Genomic DNA, 18,304 nt, shown 5'->3' on the forward strand with positions numbered 1-18,304 from the left:
GCAGTCGAATGCCTTCTCCAAATCCATAAAACATGTGGACTGGTTGGGCAAACTCCAATGAACCCTCCATCACCATGTAGAGGGTATAGAGCTGGTCCAGTGTTCCACGGCCCGGATGAAAACCCAACTCATCCACCCCTGGTGCCTTGCCACCGAGGAGTTTCTTGACTACCTCAGTGACTCAGCCCGGGTGATGGACGAGTCCACCTCTGAGCCCTCAGCCTCTGCTTCCTCAATGGGAGACATGACGGCGGGATTGAGGAGATCCTCAAACTACTCCTTCCACCGCCCGACGACATCCTCAGTTGAGGTCAACAGCTGCCCACCGCCACTGTAAACAGCGTTGGTAGGGCACTGTTTCCCTCTCCTGAGGCGCCAGACGGTTTGCCAGAATCTCTTCGAGGCCAGCCGATAGTCCTTCTCCATGACCTCACCGAACTGCCTCCACAACCACCCGGGCTGCAGTCCGCTTGGCTTGTCGGGACCAGTCAGCTGCCTCAGGAGTCCCACAAGCCAACCAGGCCTGATAGGACTCCTTCTTCAGCTTGACGGCATCCCTTACTTCCCGTGTCCACCACCGGGTTCGGGGATTGCCGCCTAGACAGGCCCCAGAGACCTTACGGCCACAGCTCAGAGCGGCCGCTTCGACAATGGAGATGGATAACATGGTCCACTTGGACTCAATATCTCCAGCCTCCCTCGGGATCCAGTCGAAGCTCTGCCGGAGGTGGGAGTTATAGATCTCTCTGACAGGAGACTCGGAGGCCTGCCGAGTCTGTCCAGCTACCTCCCCCGCCATCGGATCCAACTCACCACCAGGTGGTGATCAGTTGACAGCTCCGCCCCTCTCTTTACCAGAGTGTCCAAGACATACGGCCGCAGGTCAGATGAAACGACAACAAAGTCGATCATCGACCTGCGGCCTAGGGTGTCCTGGTGCCACGTGCACTGATGGACACCCTTATGCTTGAACATGGTGTTCGTTATGGACAAACTGTGACTAGCACAGAAGTCAAATAACTGAACGATGGAGTCCCCAGTCGGAGCACTTTCCAGCACCCCTCCCAGAGACTCCAAGAAGGTCGGGTACTCTGCACTGCCGTTCGGCCCGTAGGCACAAACAACAGTGAGAGACCAATCCCGACCCGTAGGCGCAGGGAAATGACCCTCTCGTTCACCGGGGTAAACTCCAACACATGGCGGCAGAGCTGGGTAGCTATGAGCAAACCCACACCAAGCCCGCCGCCTCTCACCATGGGCAACTCCAGAGTGGCGAAAAGTCCATCCTCTCTCAAGGAGTGTGGTTCCAGAGCCCAAGCCATGCGTAGAGGTGATCCTGACTATCTCTAGTCGGAACCTCTCAACCTCACGCACAATCTCAGGCTCCTTCCCCGCCAGCGAGGTGACGTTCCACGTCCCTAGAGCTAGTTTCCGTGTCCAGGGATCGGGTTGTCGAGGCCCCAGCCTTCGACTGCCGCCCAATCCTCTACACACCGACCCCTTATGGTCCCTCCTGCAGGTGGTGAGCCCACAGGAAGGCGGCCCCACGTCGCTCCTTCGGGCTGAGCCTGGCCGGACCCTGTGGGGAAAGGCCCGGCCACTAGGCGCTCGCATACGAGCCCATACCCTGGTTCTGGCTCTAGGGTGGGGCCCCGGCTGCGCCATACCGGGCGACGTCACGGTCCTCAAAATGTTTTTCATAATTAAAGGGTTTTGAATATACTGTGTTCCATGGTATTTCTAATGCTTTGGAAATTAATTTGTACCCTTCTCCTGACTGAAAACTTTCAACAATGAGATACTTCTGATTCTTTGGAAGCTCTCTGCGGACCATGGCTTTTGCTCTGAGATGCAACTAAGAAAATGTTAGGAAAATTGCTAGAACAAATGAACTAGAACAGCTGAACTTTATTTGTGATTAATCAGAGTTACTTTAAATGATGGCAGGTGTGTAATGACTTCTATTTAACATGAGTTTGAATGTGATTGGTTAATTCTGAACACAGCCACATCCCCAGTTATAAGAGGGTGTGCACACTTATGCAACCAAGTTATTGTAAGGTTTTTATTTGGCATTTTTCCCCCTCGAAGATTTCTGAATTGTTCGCATCATAGGTCACATTAAGAGTGGAAAAAGTTCTGACATGATTTACCTTTATCTCATTCTTACACAAAAGGTGAGGGGAGAAAATAAATCCCAGTCAAATAGAATTTTCCCTCAATAAAGCAGCTAGGCTGGAACACACAGCAGCGAACCTCACAGTGAGTAACTACCCTTTGTTAAATAGCGTAGTGGTTAGAAAAGCAGACTAGTGAACTAGAGCTCCCAAGTTCGTATATCCTCGCAGGAGAAGCGAAGTACGCATTGTGAATTATTCTTGACAAAACTTTGCTGGCTAAAACCAAAAACTGAAATTGTTTACGGTTATATTGCGACAGTTTCTGGCATGGAAAAGTTCATCTTCAGTCTCGCTAGCAATTGCTCAATTCTTATGATTATTCCTAAGACGTTAGTAAATACCAGTAAGTCTATTACTGGCTAATAAGCTGTTGAAACGCTATTTGTGGTGGAGGTAAACTTAGTAAGAAACAGTCAGTTTAACTGTATCAATATAATTCACGAATGGCCAATTATCTGTTAAAACGGCCAGCGGCAAAAGAGGCATAGACACAAGAGGCTATACTGACACCCGTCGAACGTCGAGCTTTGTGGTGTAGTGGTTAGCGACACATCTAGTGCGTAGGCTTCATCTAAGTGGATGCTTTCTTTATGTTCTGGCAATGTCACGTACACACTGTGCCAAGATGGTCCTCCTATAGGAGAATAAAGCTGATTCATTCAACACTGATGTCCCTGGAGTGATCATTTCCATTTGTTTCTTCTGGAACTTCATGATCGCATCTCTGCTGAGCCTACATTTCTCTATCCACCTCTATACAGCGTACTCTTCAATACCCATCTCTGCAGAATCTTGGATAACTGGACACTGATTACAACTGTGCTCAATGTTACTACAATGCTATGACAATGCTACTACAATGTTATTATCATGCTACTATTATGCTATTAGCACCTTACTACTACTATGCTATAAGACAATGCTACTTGAGCTTGGTTTGCAAATAAGTCCTCAACTTGCGAGTTTCCAAGACCAGAAATAAACTATGAGATGTTACAAGCACGTTATAACCCCACAAAATACTTACCTGAATCAGGTCTGGCCAGCCCAGGGCTTCTTTGTCCTTCACAGGAAGAAGCAGCACAAGGAAACCAGACTTAAAAATGTATAGGTCCTGTTCAGGACTGCTTACCACTGTCTTACCTACCATTTAACATAGCATTACTGACCACTCTGTTCGCTACACACTGTTCAAATACCGTCACTAATCATTGTTGACTATTTACTGTCAAAAATTAACACTAGCAACAAATGTTACATACCTATCAAAAGGTCTAAACAGACAGTACAATTCAGATTACCTCTGAAGAACTGGCATCACGTAGTCCCAATCACACCACTCGGTTAACATACACAAATCTAGCCACCCAAACGACTAGCACGCGGAACAGAACACATCCTAGAGGTTCTACTGTCAGAGAGGAACAAGTTGGAGGCGACACCCCAGTAGACACCAGGTTCACTAAAACACAAAACACGCTGACTCACTACAGCCCTAACTACAGAACAATTACCTACTACTAGGAAGATATTCAACCAGGACACAACCTTCCTATACCTCAACAACAATACTACCCAGCTTACACATCGACACAAAACAGACTGCTCCATCCTCGTTTAATTCTATTGGCGAGGCATGAAGTTGGATAGAGGGCATACTTTGCCACAGGGCCCATTTTAATGCGGGCAGCACCACTAAGTACCCATTCTCTGAACTGCCATGGTGGTCATTTTGGCAAAGACGCAAAAATGTGCCCTATATTCAACTCAGTGGGTAGGAGCCACGAGCGCATGGATAACCTATCTATGCATTTTAGACCTACAGATTCTTTACCTTCACTAGCCCTCCTAGTTACAACAGGGCTCAGTGTATTCTCTCCAGAGAAAGGCCCTAGAAAGTCTTTAGAGGGGAAGGGAAAATGTCAATATTAGGCTGAAAGGGCCAAAGTGAACCACAATGCACCTCAGCCAACAGATGAGAAGTTAATTGTCAAAAAGTTCAGGAAAATGCCTAGTCACTGTTGTTCCACAGTCAAATCAAACCAGTCTCATATGGTGGGTTTTCTGAACACTGGATTCATTTGAAGATTACCCATAGAAAGTGCTTCTTAGTACAAGATTAGGCTGAAACTGTTCTTCCAGAAAACTATCCCGTCTGTATGTACCATATTGAGGCACGCTATTTCAGAGAAAATGAGTTGCACGTAAAAACAAACCCATGACCCTCAAAGGAAGAGCAAGTAACGTGGCCAACCCTGCCAGGACGAATACAGTATGATGGTAGAGGTGTGCTCAACAGAACAGGTTATAGCATAGCTGAAGATCCCTTTAAAGGGAACATGGTTCCACTTAGAACCCAGTTTGTAATGAGACACACAGGAGTGGAAAGGAGACTGCTCATTCCACTAGTCAGTGGGAGAGCTGGCCAACCAAAGACCCATGTCACAGCAAATGGAATTAACAAAATAACAATGAACTGAAAGAGGGTTTCAGAACATTAAATATGCGCTAGTTACTTCTTCTACAAGCACTTAATCTACTGCACTTCGGCATTGCTATCAGTTGCCCCATTAGCAGTTAGCGCACGTTAGCAGGCTCTCTAGTGAAGGCTAGCCCTCTAGGTACTGTGTCACGGAAATGTTCTCAATAGACGGTTGGTCCGGTCAGTGTTGGGTTTAGCACACCAGCTCTATGGCATCTCCATGGTAACAGCTAGGCCTGCTACAATAAGCCAGCATGCATTTTACAGCAGCACACCTTGCTTCTAATGGTTTACCTGCAAATTCCCTCCTGCTAGGCACAGGGCTCAGACCTCCTTCATGTGGAAAGGAGTGAAGTGACAATAACAATGTTACTGCAATCAACTGAACATATATTAAATTCTAAAGCTAACTCCTAACATCAGACTCCCTATAGAGAAGGAGAACTCGGCTAACTCCTCACAGAGAAGGAACAGAACCCATCAATCTCCTAACATTAGACTACCTACAGAGAAGGAGCAAGGCTGTGGAAATACATGATGCTAGTCAACTTTAAAGTGTTGCCTGGTTTATTATCAGGCAGAACAGATAATCAGCAGCATTCAGACCTTGTGGGGTCAGAGTTTAACAAGCAAGTTTTAACTCATAAGGACCAGCAGTACCTGAGGGGGGTGGGGGACGTTGAGGAGGGGCTGGTCTGGCTGGCGGGGCATTGGGACGAGGAGGAGGGGGGCGTTTAGGCTCCAGGGGAGTGCCTGGCTGGAAGTCCACCGGTGTCCCTGAGGGGGAGGGGGAGGGGGGAATAGAGAAGTTGTCAAGATGCATCTCTTATTCATAACTGTAGAGTACAATCGTCAGTTTTAAAAGTAGGAGTGGGTAGACCTACTGTAGCAACACACTGGTACTACAATCTCCCAGGATAACAGACAGCTAGCTGGTACTACAACCTCACAAGATAACAGACAGCTAGCTAGTACTACGACCTCATAAGATAACAGACAGCTAGCTAGTACTACGACCTCCCAAGATAACAGACAGCTGGTACTACAACCTCCCAGGATAACAGACAGCTATCCTGTCCAGGTTTAAGGTTAGGGAAATCTGTGTTCTACCTTGGTCAATGCTGGTTCTCCTTCTGAGGGCGGGACTTAAGCCTCCGCTGACAACGCCTTCCGGATAGTTAGTGAGAGCGTAACGACCAATCAAATGTGTGTCTGGGTGCATTTGTCGTGTTACAGCACGTTGTGATCTTGTATGAACATCAAACAGTTATCATACAGTGTGTGTGTGTGTGTGTACCTTGAGGGGGCCCTGCAGTGCGCGGGGCAGATCGGCTGGGTCGGCTGGGGACAGCAGGCTCTCCATGGGTGGGGGAGTGAGTGGGGCTGCCCCGGGGGGAGGGCAGGGGGGAAGAGAGGGGGGCAGAACCTGCACCAGGTTGGAGGTGTTGAGGGACGATGTCCTCCACCTCTTCATCTACATCCCCTGGTGGAGACACAGAGCCGTGTTCAACACACATTAACACACGCACACACCCAAAGAGCTGGTTAACATACACAGGCACACAGCCATGTAAAACAAATCAGGTTTAAGCCCATTAAATGCAGGAAAAAACTGTTGCCGGCTTCTTTGGAGAAGAGAAAGAGTGTTGCAGCTGATTTTGAATCTGATAAGACCAGACACGTGTGTGTTTGTGAGTGAGCAAAATAAATGTGAACACATTATGCAATATCTTCATTGGAACTGCCTACGCAAATAACCAAGTCCAAGGCACTGAACCAGAACTAGTCTCTGTTGGAGAGGTGTGTAGTGAGGACAAGTGAAATCATGTTTCGCATCGCATTGCCACTTTGATCAAGAACTATTACCATGAACAGTACAATGATTAATGTGGGGACATGAAGAAACTTAGGTAGATACGTTTTGGAAATAGATCAAGTGTCATCTGAGATGGTTAAAACTTAGTGTGATTTGCAACTTCATGAACTTAAATGTAAATGTTCTGCTGGAACATAAGGACAGTTGGTGGAAAACATGTGCAGACCGCATAGGAGAAGAGCACCTACTCCTGCTGTGAAGTTCACTGCAACCAGCAGGTCAAACAAATGACAAAAAACACACAACAAACCATGACTAGAACAAAGTGAAGGAGTTGGCAGCAAACTGCATGACAATTCCTAATGAAGATGTTGAGACAGGCAGCGCAACAAATACTGCCAATAACTTGCCTAGGCCAACTTGAGGTGTGGTGGTTATTCTACTAATAGACAATGCACACAGACACAACCTATTACACACATAGCCCAACATGGGAGGAATATAAAAACATATTACACGCCCAGACCAACATGGGAGGAAATAAAAACATATCCATGTCATAAACCTCACCCCCCATGTCTTAGTCCTCACCCCCCATGTCTGAGTCCTCACCCCCCATGTCTGAGTCCTCACCCCCCATGTCTGAGTCCTCACCCCCCATGTCTTAGTCCTCACCCCCCATGTCTTAGTCCTCACCCTCCATGTCGTAATCCTCCTCCTCCAGGTTAGCATCCTCCGCCAGGAGGGAGGAGCTGGCTGAGGTTGGGATGGTTCCACAGATCCTCTCCACGCTCATTTCCTCCTCCAGACTCTTGATCCAGCCAGGGCTCTTCAGACGAATGTCTATCACTTTGCCCAGCACCTACACACACACACACACACACGTGCACACACAGCAGCTTCAAGGTTTTTCCAATGACACCAGAGAGTTGTTGCCATGCTAGTTTGGCTGTTGTAATTTTACTGAATTGTTTTAAGGTTGTTATAATGTCACTAGAGGGTTATTCTAAAGTTACTGGAGGTTTGGTGTAAGGTTATTCTAATGTTACTGGAGGTTTGGTGTAAGGTTATTCTAATGTTACTGGAGGTTTGGTGCAAGGTTATTCTAATGTTACTGGAGGGTTGGTGTAAGGTTATTCTAATGTTACTGGAGGGTTGGTGTAAGGTTGTATTTATATTTTGCAACTCTGAAGAAAGGTTGTATAGTCACCGTGGAGGCGCTGAGAGACAGGGCTGCCAGAGCAGAGTAGCCTTCTAGAAAAGTCACCCACATCTTCTCCTCCACAAACCTAGACAGCACCAAGACACAACAGACACACTGCTTCAACATCTAACATAGGGTCTGTAACAGGCAGGTGTAGTCTCAAAGGTATGGACTGCAAGACAAAAATGCAAAAACATTGTGAAAAAGAGCAGGTATCAATCACCTTGCAGATACACTCACAACAGTTTATGGAAGTGTTTTCAGTAGGTAGAATAGAACTTTCATAGGAATAGATCTGTAATATAGGATGAGCCAGTGGTGACTACCAGGCAGAGTAGAACCTGAGAGTCAGGGTGTATCACCTGATGAGGATGACCTCTCCGAACACGGCAAACTTGTCCAGCAGCTCATCGATGAGCGCGTCATCAAAGTAGTCGTCTGGTCCAGAGCTGCAGAGGGAGACCAGGATGGTCCCATCGGGGGGACCCTGAAGGGCGATCACCTCCTTGTAAACCTGGTGGCGTGCCTCTGGGTCCACCTCCAGTACATCGATGTCTATCACCGCCATCACAGGCCTCAACAGGAAAATAAGCACCTGTAAATCCATCCTCATCTACAGGGCACCAAATTAACATCTAACCCCAGCCCTATAACATAACCCTATTACCTAACCCCAGCCCTATAACATAACCCTATTACCTAACCCCAGCCCTATAACATAACCCTATTACCTAACCCCAGCCCTATAACATAACCCTATTACCTAACCCCAGCCCTATAACATAACCCTATTACCTAACCCCAGCCCTATAACATAACCCTATTACCTAACCCCAGCCCTATAACATACCCCTATCACCTAACCCCATAACTGAACCACATTACCTAACCCCAGCCATATAACATAACCCTATTACCTAACCCCAGCCCTATAACATACCCCTATCACCTAACCCCATAACTGAACCACATTACCTAACCCCAGCCATATAACATAGCCTTTTAATGGCACCCTAATGTGTCCTGATGTTACCTGTGGTCTGAGGTCTTAAGCTCCGCCCTGCCGTAGTATTTCAGCTCCCCAGGGCTCCAAGGGTACTGCTGCTCATCACTGTCCATCCCCCCCACCGGACCCACCATGTTCAACTCCTCCGCTACCGCACGCACACACACACACACACACACACACACGCACACACACACGCACACATGTACAGGCACGCGTACACACACACAGACAAACAGTTAGCCTGTGATATTTAAGACAGAAAACAAAACCTTGCCTGTCTGCTTCGTCTCACCAGTCTTGTCAAAGTCCCACTTCCTCCTCTTCCAGAGGCAGCGGTCGGTCCAGGCAGGGGTTCGACACTTCTCACTGGTGTCGTAGTCGTCAGAGAACAGGTCATACTTGTAGGTGGGAGCGAAGTCCAGGTTCCCCTCGATGAAGCCACGGAACACCTGAAGATACAGTTCTTAGTATTACAACTGTGTGTAGTGCTGGTGTGTGTGTGCGTGCGTGCGCCTGGGTGTGTGTGTGTGTGTGTGTGTGTGTGTAGTGCGTCTGAGTAGTGTGTTCGCGAAGGTGTGTGTAGTGCATGTGTGTGTGCGTGCATGCGTGTGTGCGCGCGCGCGTTTTCCCACCAGGCCCTGGTTCTTCTGGTCCACGAGCTGGTCTCCGGCCGTCAGAGCCTCCCAGTTCTGTTGTCTGATTAACTCCTTCACCTCCTCGTTGGGCAGACTGATTCGGTAGTTGAAGTCCCCACACCAGAAGATGTAGTCGTGAGAGTACAGCAGGCGACCCTGGGGGGGGAGAGGAGAAGATTAAACACACACACACACACAAACACACACACACAGAGATTGAAAATAAACACGCAGAGACCAAAAATACACACACAGAGAACAAAAACACACACACAGTGACCAAGAACACACACAGACCAACAGACACCGAAAACACACACACACACAGAGACCAAAAACACACTACCATCAAACACAAGGTAGGAGAAGATTGTGGTTACCATGGGGAAGCTGAGTTTGCGCGTGATCTCGTTGTAGTCGTCGTTCCTCTCCTTGACCTGTGATTGGCCGGCAGCGAAGTGGGAGCAGACGAAACAGATACTGGTCGTATGGAACAGCATGCGGATGGCCACTCCCCCTTTGTTACCAGTTGCTCCGCCCATCCCTGTCTTCACAGTGTCAACGGCAACATCCCTGTCAATCAACAAATAGCACATTAACAGAGGTCGCTTGTACGTTTGGTTTCTACATTTTGCAATGATGTTCAAACAGCAACACATTTTCCAAAAAATGTGAGCAAAAGTTCTCTGCATCTGTTGAAGTTGTTTGTCTCTGGCTGGGAATGTGACCCGATATTGTGTGTGTGCTTACCTGATGTAAGGTGCGTGGTGAGGGCGTATGAAGACGAACAGACAAACTCCTACAAGCTGCTCAGACGCCAGAAGGACATATTTATGATCACGGGATAGGTTCTTCTGCAGCTCAGCAGCCCATAACTTCTGGTTGGTTGTACTGACAAGAAATAAATAAATAAATAAATACATGATTAATTCATGAATAAAAAAATAAGCAAAAGTGTTATGAGACAAAGAGAGAAAAAAGGGAGAGATCCATGCATGTGTGTACCTAGCACTGACGATGTTGCCAGCATTTAACTCAACCATCTCCTCGAAGCCGATTGCAAAGATGTCTGGTGGGTTAGCTTTATTGGCTGTAGGGAGAACACACACATTAGAACCTGGTTAAAAGAGAGGAACACACAGAACTGGAATAGGATGGGATGGGTCCAAGAAGGTTAGAACTTCTATCGCAGAACTTTGTATGCCCAAGGAAACACACTCCCTTTCAATATTTTTTTTTCTCCAGGATTGTTCAATAAAAATGATAATTAGAACATGCAGGATACGCTATTACACGCTATTACAAAATGGGCAAAACTCACATTGAATGGTATCTGTCCATGGATGACTTACATTGGGGCTACCCCAAAACCAAAAAACAACTTTAGTCTGAATCGGTTCGTCGTCTTTGTTATTCTTTTCCCTTCCATGTATTTGAACAATCTGGTGAGCTAGTTCAGGGCTAAAGACAGTGGACACTGTGACACGATTGGGGGTCCCTATACATAGTTTCAAAAACCACTGTGGAACAGCACCCCTTTAAAAGAACCATCATCATCCTCCATCAGGGTTCCGTACCCTGGAACTCTGGGAGCCCGGCCTTCATGGGAGCGTCCAGAAGCCAGTCGTTCAGGGTCTGGTTCCGGAAGGCGATACTGCGGAACTGCTTGCCCCCGTTGACATTCCACGTCCCCACAGCCACTCTGACCTGCTTGGGGCGGGTGTACTGCTGATGGTTCTGACACATGCCCAGGAGAACTCTGGGAGAGGCTGGAGACCGGAAATGAAAGGAGGGACAGGGGTTATATGAGAGAGAAAGAGAAGAAAGAGAAAGAGAGAAAGAGAGATTCACAAGGTTAAAACAAACACATAGACAGAAGTCAATAAAAGTATGTTATTATAAAGTAATGTCAGGCACCAGGGCAAGACTTTGATATGTTCCTCCTCACAGTCCATTGTGTTGCATGCTTTTACTGAGAAAATAAACAGCAAACTCCTGGTAGGAACATGGTTCTGAAGAGGTGAAAGTCAGACAGTACAACTACCAATGGGGGTCAAACACAAAGGAAAGCAAAATAACACTGATGAGGATGGATCAATTCTATTTCAATTCCATCTTAGAAAGTGAATCAGTGTTCTATCGCATTACGTTCCCAGAGAAAAGAATGAACACAATGAAAATTAACTAAAATGGAATTTAGCCCAACCACTGATGAAGAAATAAATAATGAACTGAAGTTATTTGGGGAAAGACTCAATAACACAACACACTCCTACATAAAGGATCATGATAAAAAAAGACGCTGTGCGAAAAACTCAAACGACAGAGATGGAATTCTGACTTTTAAATAGAGGAAGACATCAGACTAGACATCCAGACTGACCTGGATTACACACACGCACACAGACAGACACAGCTGTCTTCTCAGTCTGTGATGAGTTACTGTACCTGATTGTAAGATAGGCTCAGTGACTAGCGTGAGCATAGGGAGAGAGAGAGGAAAAAAAGAGAAAGAGGGATGGGAGCGATTAAAGAGATAACAGCATTAGAGCGGTTTGTGATACCAACTAAGAACCCGGGCTCTTAGTGGAAGCAGAACACACACACGCACAGTGTTAATCTGTCCCTCAACAGAGAGGGACATCTCAGAAAGATTACATAGCCAGCTATGGCCTTAATGCAAATGGGACCCTATTGCCTACATAGTGCACTCCAACCCAATATGCTGTGGTTGAAAGTAGTGCACTACAACCCAATATGCTGTGGTAGAAAGTAGTGCACTACAACCCAATATGCTGGGGTTGAAAGTAGTACACTACAACCCAATATGCTGGGGTTGAAAGAAGTACACTACAACCCAATATGCTGGGGTTGAAAGTAGTACACTACAACCCAATATGCTGGGGTTGAAAGTAGTACACTACAACCCAATATGCTGGGGTTGAAAGTAGTACACTACATCCCAATATGCTGGGGTTGAAAGTAGTACACTTCAACCCAATATGCTGGGGTTGAAAGTAGTACACTGCAACCCAATATGCACTGGTTGATAGTAGTACACTGCAACCCAATATGCTCTGGTTGAAAGTAGTACACTGCAACCCAGTATGCACTGGTTGAAAGTAGTGCAGAGTACGGAATATGAACCAGCTGGTGGGCAGTCTTACAAGATAGAATAATTGTCTGGAGTCTTTCTGCACATACTGCATTTGCCTTCATTGCACATCTATACATTCCATTTGTAATATAAACAATATTAAACACATTTAAATACTTTCCTGCCCTCATCTATTTGCACTTCTGGTTAGATGCTAACTGCACTTCGTTGAACTTGAAATACAAGTACAATAAAGTTGAATCTAATCTAATATGACTCTAACTTTTCTACACTCACCCCCCTCTACACTTCAAAGTCATCTAACCCATTCACCCCCCTCTACACTTGAAGGTCATCTATCCCATTCACCCCCCTCTACACTTGAAGGTCATCTAACCCATTCACCCCCTCTACACTTCAAGGTCATCTAGCCCAGTGGCTCCCAACCCTTTTCAGTTACTGTACCCCCAAAAATAATTTGCACTGCTTGGAGTACCCCTGAAGTACCCCCTCATGTTCATTTCACTAGTAAGTCTATGGTGTCATGAGTGTTTTCAAGTACCCCCTGTGGAAAGGCCAAGTACCCCCAGGGGTCCTAGTACCCATGGTTGGGAACCACTGATCTAACCCATTCACCCCCTCTATACCTAAAGTGTGTTTACCTCCGCTGTGCGTAAGCATCATGCTCCTTGATTTATTGACCGATTAGACTGAAATCTACTTCATTACCATAAAGACTGTTGGTGGTGTGTGTGCGTGCGTGTGTGTGTGGGAAATTACTGTAAAGACTTGAAGTGATGGACAAAGCAGTGTGCGGTATTACCGTAAAGACTGGAGGTGGTAAGCAGTGCCCGGGCCTTGTCTGCCAGGTCAGAATTCAGGGTTGAGCCCAGTCGGAGGACGTCGATGGCCTCCTGCTTAGAACTGTCAAAGAAGTTATTCTGGATAGTTCTGGTCACAGACCGGGCTCCATCCTTCAACTTCCCTCCCTGGATGGAGAGTCAGGCAAAAACGACAGGTGAAAAAGATGAGTTACTTAGACACTGACTGACAGAAACCACCACCCCTCAACTACAATCTTTGAAGACGACCAGAAAACAAACGACCCAACAACAAGATCAGGGAAAAGTTAAAGAAAACGACAAATATCCCAGATTGGCTTAAGGTTGGGAAATCTCCCTGAAAGAAAATATCAAGGAGACGCCACAGACACACTACTTCAGCCATTCAGATTATTGGCGTCAGCCACTGTGTTATCGTATTCATCAAACCATGTTAAGATTCCCGCTTCAACCATCGTAATCATTTAAAAGGGACCGCGAGAGGTTCTAGTAATGAAGACATTTTTGCACCTGGTCTGATGGACTCATATCAAGGCATTTCACTATAGTGATCTTTGAATACAGTTCTAGTATTAAACATTAGCGCAATGGCTGAAAGTATATGGGAGTGCTAGCATATGGCCAATCATCATCACCAATGGTATTCATAGTGAACTGACATCACCAGTGGTATTCATAGACAGACGTCATCACCAGTGGTATTCATAGACAGACGTTATCACCAGTGGTATTCATAGTGAACTGACATCATCACCAGTGGTATGCATACAGAACAGACATCATCACCAGAGATCTTCATAGTGGAGAGATGTCATCACCGGCGTTATTCATAATGAACAGATGTCAGCACCAGCAGTATTCATAGACCACAGGTGTCATCACCAGTGGTATTCATGGAGCTTTTCTACAAAGGGGACAGGACGACTGCACCGTATTGAGGGGAGGATGGATGAGGCCATGTATCGCGAGATCTTGGCAACAACCTCCTTCCCTCAGTAAGAGCATTGAAGATGGGTCTTGGCTGTGTCTTCCAGCATGACAACGACCCAAAACACACAGCCAGGGCAACTAAGGAGTGGCTCCGTAAGAAGCATCTCAAGGTACTGGTAACAATATAAACGTTTTCCCAACGTCAGGTAAACCATTCCTAATGTTTAAATGACCCATCATTGAGTCGCTGTGGAGGTTGGACAGGGGTGATTTTCTCCTGTATTAACTTTGTTATTAACTTAGCCAACGTTATTGTTTAACCAGAGAGGTTTAGCAAGCCTCATTAATGTTAGCTAGGCCATTGGAGGTGGTTGCATCATTGCAGACGAAAACAGGACATGTCATTCATTACAATGATTACATGTAGATATGATTGCAAATACAATATATAAGCTGGTTAGTGCATCCAATGGAACTGCAACAATCTGGCATTCTGAAGTAAAACTAATAAAGGCTGTGGAGTTGTCAACGGAAGGAGAGACTGTTATGCCCGCCAAGTGGGCGTTCCCACATGGCGTGACGTCACGTGAAAAGGATCAGTAGGGAACAGAACGCATCACCAGAGGTATTCATAATGAACAGAACGCATCACCAGAGGTATTCATAGTGAACAGAACGCATCACCAGAGGTATTCATAGTGAACAGAACGCATCACCAGAGGTATTCATAGTGAACAGAACGCATCACCAGAGGTATTCATAGTGAACAGAACGCATCACCAGAGGTATTCATAGTGAACAGAACGCATCACCAGTGATATTCATGGTGAACCGAACTCATCACCAGAGGTATTCATAACGTATGACATCAACACCAGTGGTACTGGAAGCGTATGACATAATCACGAGGGGCTGGGTTTAGAGTTTGGACACTAGCCCGCTAGACAGATGCACACTCACACCTGTACAAACACAAGTACACACAACCAGAATGTTGTTTAAGCCACAGAAAGAAAACAGCACATCACCAAAACTAGACGCTCAAAACAGAAACTGATATTAGATATGATAGGTCAGATGACGGGAGGTCAGGGTACAGGAGCTCTGAGATTACATGTGACGGGAGGTGAGGTGAAGGACAGCAACTGGCTCATCAACTTACCCAACAGGTAAGGAGGTCCAAAGGACAGCATAGGAAAATAACACGCACACAGCATTGACACACAAACAGACACACACAGAGTTAGGAGACAGAAAAACACCAGTCTATGTAATGTTAGTACTGTATGTCAGTGAGTGAGTGAGTGAGTGTGTGTGTGTGTGTGTGTGTGTGTGTGTATATCTGCGTGTTAGAGTGTTGGTCTGTGTGAGAGAGTATTCTCATGTGAGAGTTTCGCCACCTTTGCCTTTCCGTCCAAAGCTCCTGTCCCAGCATAGATCTTGCTGACAGAGTCCCCGTTAACCGTCCACATGGATCTGAAAACCTCCTGAAACCTGGCAACCAGCTGAGGCTTCTCCGACAAACCCATGTCCTCTAACTGCTGAGGCAACACCTGGATGGGGAGAGGGGAGACTCAGAACAACGCTCCCCGTGTATGATGGTTCACAGAACCTTCAGTTAAGACAGATGTGGGTCATATGTTCACCTCCAGAGCAAAGAAGGCCTGGACACTGTTGGTTCGGTCCAGACAGTCTAAACAGTTTGTCCTCAAGGTCCCACTCTGAGACCTGCGAGAGAGGGGAGGAAGAGAGGGGAGGAAGAGGGTGTAGAAAGGGTGAGTCAGAGAGAGGGGAGGAGACAGGAAAGACAGGGACAGAAGAACGAGAGGTGAAAGAAAGAGAAAATGAAAGCACAGAGCGAGATGAGAAAGATATTTTTCAATCTAAATTCATTTCAGTCAGCTGTGTTGATGGGTCCTCTGCAAGTGTGTGAGTTGGTGCCTGTGTGCTTTGGATTCACTACTGCATAAGAGTGGAAACAAAAAAATCTCCAAAAAAACAACGAGAAATAAAACATGAAGGGCTAGGTTTAAGCTTAGGAGTTCGAGTTAAAATGTGTTGGAGGGGGGTGAGGTGTGTGTAGACTAACCTGGTAATTCCGGTATCTCCAGAGTAGTAAAAGAAACCACAATCGTCCAGGAATTTTTTGAGCTGAGGTTTGAGGACACTGTGGAGTTTGTCAGCCTTGCCCCCTTTGACCATCTGATGGTAATCAAAGTTGATCATCTTCACGGCTCCGGAATGTTCCGATGCCTTCAGGTGACTCTGACAGAGTCAGGAGGAACCACACATTACAAACAAAACCTTAAAAAGCATGCTTCCCAAACACATCAACAATTGCTGTGTCCTGGAAATGAGTGGTGTGTGACATGGAGTGCTTAGTTCATTTTGGGCTTAGCATCAACGCTAGGGAACAGGAAGATGCATGTGGTGGGAGTCTAAGGTCAGGGGTCATTCACCTGGAATGCTTTGCTGAGCATGTGTTCCCCTTCCTTCATGCCCAGCAGGTTGATGATCACCTGTCTACCATATAGCCTTCTCAGAGCACTGAAGTGCCTGGAAAATGCAGACACAAAGGTCAGAATACACACGCCAACAGCACGCGCACACACACACACACACATACACAGGCATGCACGTACACAGCCTCGCTCGTACGTACACACTTACCTGTCAAAAGCGGGTGCATTGGCCTCGTAACCTCTGGAGAGCTTGACACGATGTGAGCCCACCTTCAGAGAGAAAGCATGACAGAGTCTCACGTCATGTGGTTAGACTCCCTCCCCCCCTGCCTCCCTCCCTCCCAACAGACACCGCTGCTTCCCTTGCTCAGAGTGAAAAATGGGACCCAAAACCAACCAACAAGATTGACACCACAAGAACCAGCTGACCGCACGGACGTGCACACGCGCCCCGTGCACGCACACTCGCACACACACAATCAGTTTCAGGGACAGAGAAAAGCATTGTGCAGTACAGGGAGCAGCAATGACATGAAATGATATGAGGCTCATGTTTAGCATTCCGTTAGGACTGGAAACAGGATTTTCCATCTGCACATCAGAACAGTAGTTGTGTTACATTAGCCCAACACCAGACGACGGTCCATCCAGCCCTCTAACCAGGAACGGATGAAGACCTTGAACGCCAGGTGACAATTATCTACCAGACCTACTGAAGTACTCAGGGTCCCCAGGCTACGAGCTGAAAACTCCAAGCTCTAATTCCCAAATGTTACGCAGGTGTTTATGGACCGTAAAAATATTTTCCTTGCAGTCCTGGGAGCAGTCAGTGTACAACCACTCGACACACTTTGATGTGTGGGTCAAAACAATGAAGTGGCACAGATGCTACTGTACAGGACTGCAGGGAAAGCTAGGCTTCCGCACAAAACACTGTAATTTCACAACAATGAAAGGGATCCTGTAGGGATGCCAATAGAAATGAACTGTCAGGAAATTAGGCATTCTGTGCAAGTACACTATGTTGGGAACAGTCTGTCATTTGGAACATAGCCAAGGATATAATGTAGACTGATCGAAGCAAGGTTCTGTTGTCACTGGACACATCAGTCACTCCCTGACTTATTCTGCCTTTCCATCCCTCTACCATTACCGACCTTCCATCCCTCTACCATTACCGACCTTCCATCCCTCTACCATTACCGACCTTCCATCCCTCTACCATTACCGACCTTCCATCCCTCTACCATTACCGACCTTCCATCCCTCTACCATTACCGACCTTCCATCCCTCTACCATTACCGACCTTCCATCCCTCTACCATTACCGACCTTCCATCCCTCTACCATTACCGACCTTCCATCCCTCTACCATTACCGACCTTCCATCCCTCTACCATTACCGACCTTCCATCCCTCTACCATTACCGACCTTCCATCCCTCTACCATTACCGACCTCCCATCCCTCTACCATTACCGACCTCCCATCCCTCTACCATTACCGACCTCCCATCCCTCTACCATTACCGACCTCCCATCCCTCTACCATTACCGACCTCCCATCCCTCTACCATTACCGACCTCCCATCCCTCTACCATTACCGACCTTCCATCCCTCTACCATTACCGACCTTCCATCCCTCTAC

At 46.8% G+C, this 18,304-nt stretch overlaps 1 protein-coding gene across 15 annotated transcripts in view; it reads right to left on the reverse strand.

Annotated features, from left to right (window-relative positions):
- synj1 (synaptojanin 1) overlaps window positions 1–18,304 on the reverse strand; it is a 36,006-nt gene that overhangs the window by 11,233 nt on the left and 6,469 nt on the right. For 4 of the 15 annotated variants that reach the window (XM_029121074.2, XM_029121072.2, XM_029121069.2 and 1 more), the window contains 23 exons: window positions 16,866–16,927; window positions 16,655–16,751; window positions 16,285–16,460; window positions 15,842–15,923; window positions 15,596–15,748; window positions 13,247–13,412; window positions 11,775–11,798; window positions 10,904–11,095; window positions 10,332–10,416; window positions 10,077–10,217; window positions 9,707–9,899; window positions 9,324–9,482; window positions 8,984–9,140; window positions 8,716–8,836; window positions 8,045–8,257; window positions 7,689–7,767; window positions 7,175–7,340; window positions 5,960–6,145; window positions 5,773–5,829; window positions 5,323–5,439; window positions 4,957–4,995; window positions 4,015–4,080; window positions 3,208–3,243 (listed from right to left, as the gene is read on the reverse strand). In XM_029121074.2, the coding sequence (XP_028976907.2) occupies window positions 3,208–3,243; window positions 4,015–4,080; window positions 4,957–4,995; window positions 5,323–5,439; window positions 5,773–5,829; window positions 5,960–6,145; window positions 7,175–7,340; window positions 7,689–7,767; window positions 8,045–8,257; window positions 8,716–8,836; window positions 8,984–9,140; window positions 9,324–9,482; window positions 9,707–9,899; window positions 10,077–10,217; window positions 10,332–10,416; window positions 10,904–11,095; window positions 11,775–11,798; window positions 13,247–13,412; window positions 15,596–15,748; window positions 15,842–15,923; window positions 16,285–16,460; window positions 16,655–16,751; window positions 16,866–16,927 (2,767 nt within the window). The remainder of the gene's footprint in view (window positions 1–3,207; window positions 3,244–4,014; window positions 4,081–4,956; window positions 4,996–5,322; window positions 5,440–5,772; window positions 5,830–5,959; window positions 6,146–7,174; window positions 7,341–7,688; window positions 7,768–8,044; window positions 8,258–8,715; window positions 8,837–8,983; window positions 9,141–9,323; window positions 9,483–9,706; window positions 9,900–10,076; window positions 10,218–10,331; window positions 10,417–10,903; window positions 11,096–11,774; window positions 11,799–13,246; window positions 13,413–15,595; window positions 15,749–15,841; window positions 15,924–16,284; window positions 16,461–16,654; window positions 16,752–16,865; window positions 16,928–18,304) is intronic. The other 11 variants (XM_029121075.2, XM_029121071.2, XM_029121077.2 and 8 more) reach the window with 8 other exon arrangements.

Source organism: Esox lucius, chromosome 7 (assembly GCF_011004845.1).
Source record: "Esox lucius isolate fEsoLuc1 chromosome 7, fEsoLuc1.pri, whole genome shotgun sequence".
Lineage (NCBI taxonomy): Eukaryota > Metazoa > Chordata > Actinopteri > Esociformes > Esocidae > Esox > Esox lucius.